Source organism: Morone saxatilis, unplaced genomic scaffold (genome assembly GCF_004916995.1).
Source record: "Morone saxatilis isolate NCDOM2014 unplaced genomic scaffold, NCSU_SB_2.0 Contig14, whole genome shotgun sequence".
Taxonomy (NCBI): domain Eukaryota; kingdom Metazoa; phylum Chordata; class Actinopteri; family Moronidae; genus Morone; species Morone saxatilis.
Window position 1 is genome coordinate 1,496,037 of NW_023339696.1, and position 7,927 is coordinate 1,503,963.

Genomic DNA, 7,927 nt, shown 5'->3' on the forward strand with positions numbered 1-7,927 from the left:
TTATAAATGAGACCCCTGATCTTTAAGAAAAATATTAGGCTCCTTAGCTGCCAAATGCTCAATTATGTTGCAAGCTACTAGCTGCTAGGTTGTCTGTCTGCTGTTTCACTGACAACAGCTGCCCACTGCAATTGGTAAAGGGGATGATTGCTATGAGACTCAGTCAAAACAGTAGAGATGCGGGCCAGAAACAATCAGCTATAAGGAGCTAAAAGTCTTTGTAGAGATGAGGTGACAGAGAATCTGGTGATAATTCACTGTGCGTTTGTCACTGCGAGCAACCTCTTTCATTTTACACATATATAAAAAATTGATTAGTGCAGCTTAATTTGAATGCTTCATGTTTGTTCATGTTTGTCTTTGGAAGTGAGAAGCCACATAGAGAAGGGGGACACCAGGGATGGGCGAGAAGGCAGATAAAAGAGGCATTGTTGATATTGTTGCTCTTGTTCCTGCCATGCCAGGCAGATTAATGATGTAAGTAATTGACTGGTCACAATGAGACAAAGAGAAAGAGAGAGGGAGACATTGTGTGAGAGAAATTAAATGAACTACACACACAGTAATGCAACTGCAATAATTTAATGTAAATTGTCTGTAAGACTTGACATGTCTGTTGTACTTGTTTAATGGTTGCATATGCCTCAAGATCAACAGATGCAGTGGGCACACAGGTTTATGTTTTAAATTCTTTCATTTGTCAATTAATATTCATCATGCAGTTGGACAAAGCTGATCATGGGTGTATTGCCATCTGTTCAAAGTGGAAATGTTTGATGGGTTATATTTTACTCACTCCTCACTTGTAAGGTCCTGTGTGAGTTTGACCCGGTCTCTGAAGCACCCTAAGGAGTACATGCTTTCCAGGACATCAGGGTCCAGCTCTGTTAAGGACAGGATCCTCTTCACACACACCCGACGAGGGGGCGGCTGTTCTGGGCAAGGCTCATTACGACCACCCCTGATGGGAAAGAGCCAGTGCATGTAGTTAGCGTGTGCAATTAATACGTTTACAGCAAGCACTGATAGACAATGAGGTCCAACATTACAGAGGTTTAATGTCAACTGAGGTAGAACTTTTCACAGTGTAATATTATGATTCCCAACAAGAGCAGTAGAGACAATATAGCTGACTGATTTCAGCTGTGGTGCAGTACATTGCTTCCTGCGTTTCTCTAACTAGACTTGTGTGATCTAGATTTCACTGGAAAATCTCATCTGAAGAAGCGTTTTCTCAAGGGAAACTTTGTAAACTAGTCCTTTTTAACATGAACAGGGCCGTATGAGCCCAAAATTTGCCTATGAGCAATGTCACTAGAGTACAAATATATTGGCCTAAGCATTGGCTTTCAAAAACTGCCATACCATTTAAGATGGTACTATTTTGGACTAAACACAGGTTGTGGTTTCAGAAAGCAATGCAGCTAGCATTAAAGATATACCAAGAACTTTTAACTATATTTTTACATTTATATTTTTACCACCAACAAAAAACTAGTTGGTGGTAAACTACTAGTCTGATTTTGCTTTGCACAATCCATTTCTTGAGGCTTCAAACTGCTTTTTGTCTACTGTATATATGATATGGCACATCTTACTTTAGTACCAATAAAACACCATAAGAAGCATTATAGCTTATTGTTGATTGGTACTTTAAAACATATCCTATGATCTGAGAGCATGGTTGTTCTCTTTGAATTCAAAACAAGGTTGAAATTACTTATTTTTTTAAAACTCAGTTTTACTTATTATTTATTATGAGTGGCTTAGGTAGAGAAGGGAAAAGGAAAAATGCAGAGGGAGTAAGAAAAAAGTAAGATAGATTAATGTACTTACTGGTACCAGGCGTGTTTCTGTATTGCTTCTAGCTGTAATCAACAAAAAAGAAGGCAATGTTACAGATGTAACTGATACCCTAAATTGACACACAATAAACAAAGATGAAGCATCTGCTGTCCATTGGGTTCTGTTTAAAATAACATAAAAATCCTGACTCAAACAGTATTTTCCTTATGGAAGTCTAAAGCTAGCTCAGCATTGCAGATCCACTCATAATTGTAATTTAGCTGCTCTTTTGCATAGTGATGGTCAGACTGTCTCAGTGTCTTCCTATGAACATTCTCTATGTCCCATGCACAGTTTCTGGCATATCTCAACAAATATTAAAGAGATTGCTAAAAATGTGGTGTACACATTAATTCCCCAACTTGGATGAATTGTAATTTTTATATAGCACCATAATCAACTGGCTCCTCCGAGTGCTAATGGCATTTGCCAAATCCACCAGGCTTTCTCCGCTCTGATTGGTTGTTTTCGTTCAGGCCCAGTGTATTCTTGTAAATGCCATTAGGAGCACTAGGAGGAGCCAGAGGAACTGATTTTTTCACAGATTATCTGTCTCATGTCAGGATATAGTGAAAGTTTCAGCAAATATGAAAAAAATATGTAAAAAAAATAACATAATGCAGCTTTAACATCAGTACGTTCAATGCTCAATTACAACCTCACAGAGCCGCTAGGTAGCATGGCTGAAGTCAATTATATGCTTTCATGAATCCCAGGAAAAGTTTCAACGCAGTCTAGTCTTACATCCCCTAGTACAATATATATTCTGTAAGAGTCCCCTCTGCATTAGGACTGGATACAGTGGTAGCCATTGCATCGATACTGCGCATTATCTCTTGGGGTTAGAGTAACTTGAACATGCATTCTATATAATGACCAGCAGGGGGCAGCTCCATTGGCTGCATGGTGTTCATTTAGTAAATGATGGTCCCATTTAGAGTAAAAGAGACCATAAAGCAAGGTATGCTTTAGGGCGTGGCTACCTTGTGATTGACAGGTCATTCTCACTGAGTCCGTCCAGCTCAACGCACCAAACTCAGATCAAACAGTCAGACTAGGCAGTGCTGATCAGATATGGATCTAGATTCTGTTACTGTGTTGTCTATTTCTTGTTGCAAATCTTTTCCGAAACATATTTTAGTGTTCTGTTTAGCTGGAATACGAGAATGTGTAACTTCAACTCAACTTGCAGTACTTCACCTCCACTGGCTGCAAAAAAAAAACAACACAAACCAATGGGTGACGTCACAATAGGTTCACACTTTGTTAGGGTGTTAGGGAACTTACTTAGGGAACAGATACACTCCCTAGAACTAAAGACGTGTGGGTACATTTCCTAATGTTCTGCTTGCTTACCTATATACTTTTGAACTGAATTGGAGTATGTGGTGTTGTTTCCATGGAGGCAACTAGCAGACAGACAGAGAGACAGAGACAGTCTGACCTGGTTTCAGGCTCTATTAATCAACAGCTCATCAGACGAAGCCACAGCTTTGATTAAATTTGTTCTGCTGTAGCTGAATGACTAACTGACCAGACTTATTCCTTCTCTCTGTCTTTATTTTACAGCATCTAGCAAACCACATTATCACAGTTGTCTCTGCCTTTCTGCCTCTTAAAAATGAATTCATTTCCACCCTGTGTGCCTGCTTTTTCCCAACCTCTCTTTACAACCAGAGTGCAATGGAATTTCCTCTAGAAGTCCATTCATTCAGTCCCTCATTTATTCATTCACCCTCTCCTTTCTCTCTCCTCTATCTTGTTCTGAACTGCCAGTCTCTTTTCAAGTCTCGCTTTCAGGAGGGAAAGCTGGCATTTCAGTGAAAAGGAAGAACGTTCATCGTCTTTTTCACCCTCAGTGCCTCCGTCCTTCTTTACAGCCACTGAAGAAGCCACCATCCATTCATTTTTACATACATTAACATGCCTCTCTTCCTTTCTACATCTTGGTGTCCATGAGTCTTATCCCCAGATAAACTGCTAACTTGCCTTTGAGGACAGAAATAGACCCAGGGCAGTGCTGTCATGCCTGACTCCGATCCTGCCTTTAAGCAATACCTTAGGTCCCTTTGTCTGTTCTTTCCACCTTCCTCATCTCCCACCTCCTCCAGCTGTTAGGTCTTGTGTCAGGGTCAATTCCTGTCACATCTTGAAGCAAAGCCTGGGGATAGGTCTTTTCTTTTCATTCCCTTCTCCCTCCTAAATGCCTGGTTCATGCTTTCTTTGCTGTAGAAACAGATGTGGTGCAATGTGCATGGCAACGATTGACCTTTTACTAAGCCTTCCTTTATTAGTTCTCCATTCATATGTAGTTCAAAATGATAACTGAGGCAGATTTACCATTCAAGGTGCTTTTTCAAACAATGGGTCCTTCATTTCAAACAGAGACAGTCAAAACCAGCTTCTTATTATAGTCAGGAACCAATGATTATGCCGGCTGAAATGACAGCTGTTGCAGACAGACTAGCTAGCTAGCTAAATAAGCTAACATTCCATGAGTTGTTAAAAAACGTTGCCTCCTGTGAACTTTTTTGTGCTTCCAGCTGACTTGTTTGAAAACAAAAACTACCTGGTAGGGGTGAGGGCTTGATATTGTCTTTATAGCTGTATATAAGATATCTACTAAACAGGGGTGGCATATGTGTCTCAACTTTCCATAGATTCCCAATCTATACAATTCCAGTGCTGTTGTTTAAGGACCCCAGTTACTCAATACTCAAATACACTAGGCAAAAATAACACATACCACATTTTTTGCCCAAACTGCATGGGATTAGCATAAAGTGGGCATGTATGCAAAGGGGAGACTTGTGGGTACCCACAGAACCCATTTTCATTCAGATATCTTGAGGTCAGTTTTTCTATCGCAAACATTTTGGAGCGGTATTTAGCACGTTACCAATGGATGTGTTGGGATGCACCTATTTTTTCAAATTAAAATCCCCAGAAAGTGCATGAAACTGAGGATGAAGCTGTTCTTTCAAAAAGACCCAAAGAGTAAGTATTTTAATAGGAAACTATGGATATACGATCAAAATAAATCCCCAAACAGTAACTGTGTCTTCTCTCTGTTGGGATACACATCAAGCATTCAGGCAGACTCAAACTTAATCATTAACTAGGAAATTTCTTAAGAGATTTCCTTCTTGGCATTGCAAGTAGTGCTCAGTAGGCAGTCAGCTAGTTAGCCGGACATGCTAGTGTTTGCAGCTACACACAGTGTATTAAGCACACACACTCCTTAAAGATGCTCTTGTTTTTATGGTTTTAGAAAGGCTTCTAAACTTGATAAATATCACTTGCTTAGTTTATATATATTCATATTTATTTATATTCAAGTTTTGATACACCTCATTTCCTCTCTTGCCAGAGACTGCCATGGCCTGAAACAACACCCTCAATGTTAAAGAGTTATGACAATGCCCTCGATGATCATAGACTCCAAAAGCCATTTCTCAAAAACATGCATCCAAAGAGAACTCTTGTTCTTTAATTCCAAGATGATGTTTCAGTTGGGAAACCATTAAATCTTCTGTTTTCAAGCTTGACTGTATTTAAAAACATACATCACTCTGACATAAGTACATTGCCATTAGCTAGTGTTTTTAACAGTTCCCCCTCCCTACTCACCGTGAGTCTCTTGTCAGCGTTGACTTCTATCATTCCTTTAAGCAGAGCTTGGCAGTCAGGAGGTATAAAGTGGGGCATGTGGAATACTCCACTCTTCACTTTCTCTAGAAGCTGCCGCAGGTTATCGTGGTCAAAGGGCAAGGCACCCTGGGAAAGGATGGGAGACGAAGGAGAGATAAAAAGAATATCAATTAGGATGAGAAACAGAATCAGAAACAGAATCAGAATCAGGTTTATTGCAAAATAAGTTTTCACATAGGAGGAATTTGCCTTGGTACATTGGTGCGTAAGTAAATATAAATAAAGATAAAAAGATAAAAAATAGAGACAATAAAAAGGAGACTACAAAATATAAACTACAAATATAAAAAGTGAAGAATATCGCAAAATGGCCGGATACTTAAATAGATGCTTAAAGAGAAAAATATTGTATATTTGCAAAAAAAATTGCTAGATTGACCGGGAAGTCTGCAAATGACAGAATGATATAAGAGGCTTAAAAAGAGATACATTTTATCAACAGTTTGCTTAGTATGGAGACTGAAAACAGGGGAAACAGTGACCATTCGAAAGTAACAAAATCCATCTGCCAGCGCTTAACATTAACATTTATTCTGTAAAACAACTGAAGTGTAAGATGACAATTAAAATGTTGACAGGGGGTTGTGTTCTACATTTATGGATCAAACAAACAAAATATAGTTGGTTAATTAGGGAGCTTTAAGGCCTGGAAGATGGAATTTGCCTAACTACTCCTTTATAGGTGCCCTGAGCAGTTTTCTTGTAGCCAAATACAGCTATGTCTTTGTGTTATGCTTCTCAGAAAAACACATTGTATCTATATTTAACGCTGCTTGCTAGCAGTCTTTTTCTTCCCTGCTCTTTTCTGGCGCATTGCTGCATCTCTTGGCAGGTTACCCACACCAACTGTCATTCAGTGTAAAAGTGTAAAGCTGTCTGCAGTCATGTATTGTGTCACCTATGTGCTTGTGCATTATACTACCTTGCTAGTAGAGCACAAGATATAAACCTTTAAGGTTTAATACAGATAGGCTGATGGTCTGGTGGAAGCAGGGGCGGATCTAAAGGGGCTTTGGCAAGAAAATACTGAAATATGTAATTGCTTGTGATTAAAGCTGCTGTAGGTACCTTATGAAAATAACTTTTTGTCATATTTAAAGTTTTTACTGTGTCTTGACATTAGTACACGAGACAGATAATCTTTGGAAAAAAATCAGGTTCCTCTGGCTCGTTCTAGCACTCCCATTGGCATTCACAAGAATCCACCGGGCCTGGACGAAAACAACCAATCAGAGCATAGAAAGATAGAAATATGATTTGGGTTGGAGACTTGACGATAGCTGTTTGTTGAGTCTCATTCCCACTGTATTTGACACCCTGTAAATGAGACTCAATCAACTATCTCTCTCAGCTCTAATTGATTGATTTTGTTCAGGCCCAGTAGATTCCTACAAATGCCATTAGGAACACTAGGAGGAGCCAGAGGAACCGGATTTTTTCACAGACTCTTACTTTTTTCACAGATTATCTGTCTCATGTCTCGTGTTAGGATATAGTAAAAGTTTCAGCAAATATGGAAAAAATATCTTTATAAAAATGACCTACTGAAGCTTTAAATCAGCATATATTTATGCCACCCCTTAAAGTCTCCATGACACCATCTGGGCACCCCATAATTATTACTCTAGATCCGCCCCTCGGTGTGACAGTACTGTGTATGAGTTTTAATGGGATGTACATGAGCTGAATTGTGGAAATCAAAGGGCAGAGAGAAAAAGACGAGCAACTAAATACTGGAAGAAAAGACACGCATACAAGAAGGATCTTCTTACCACAAGAAGAGCAAAGAGAATGACTCCACAACTCCAAACATCTGCCCTGCGACCGTCGTACTTCTCCCCCTGAGACACAATTGCAAGGACCGGGTAGCGTTAGACACACACACAGACACAAACACACACACACACACACACTGAGAGGGAACTAACTTACCCTTATGACCTCTGGGCAAGCATAATGTGGGGATCTATAAATAAAGAAGAGGAAATTATTTAATTATTTAACCAGACACAAACATAAACACGGATAAAGGGGGCACTGAGTTGTTGCTGATTCATGTAAAAAAAAAAGAAAAAGAAATTCCAGCCTGAGTGTACAAAAACTGACAACACCTGCTCTTTCATCCATGGAATAGACTGAATAGGTGAATCCAGGTGAAAGCCACAATCCCGTACTAAATTTATCTGTTAAAGCCGCGTTCCTCCTGGTGGGCAGGTGGTTTAAAGCTTTTAATAAACAAATCGATTATGTAAAAAGAAGCACAATAGGGCTTTGAGTGGACGTTCCTGATGTTCTGCACACTTTGTGTACATCACCAAACTGTAAATCTTAAAGTCATTTAAAGCTGCTTTTATAAAAATAATTTTTTGTC

General features: G+C 39.3%; 1 protein-coding gene across 1 annotated transcript in view; it reads right to left on the minus strand.

Annotated features, from left to right (window-relative positions):
- The window catches only part of LOC118323038 (serine/threonine-protein kinase BRSK2-like), a 19,845-nt gene extending 12,166 nt beyond the window's left edge, over nucleotides 1-7,679 (minus strand). Inside the window, exons 1-6 of the mRNA XM_035654954.1 lie at nucleotides 7,663-7,679; nucleotides 7,489-7,522; nucleotides 7,329-7,397; nucleotides 5,476-5,622; nucleotides 1,837-1,868; nucleotides 797-961 (exon numbers count right to left, since the gene is read on the minus strand). Of these exons, the coding sequence (XP_035510847.1) occupies nucleotides 797-961; nucleotides 1,837-1,868; nucleotides 5,476-5,622; nucleotides 7,329-7,397; nucleotides 7,489-7,522; nucleotides 7,663-7,679 (464 nt within the window). The remainder of the gene's footprint in view (nucleotides 1-796; nucleotides 962-1,836; nucleotides 1,869-5,475; nucleotides 5,623-7,328; nucleotides 7,398-7,488; nucleotides 7,523-7,662) is intronic.
- Nucleotides 7,680-7,927: the final 248 nt, after the last annotated feature.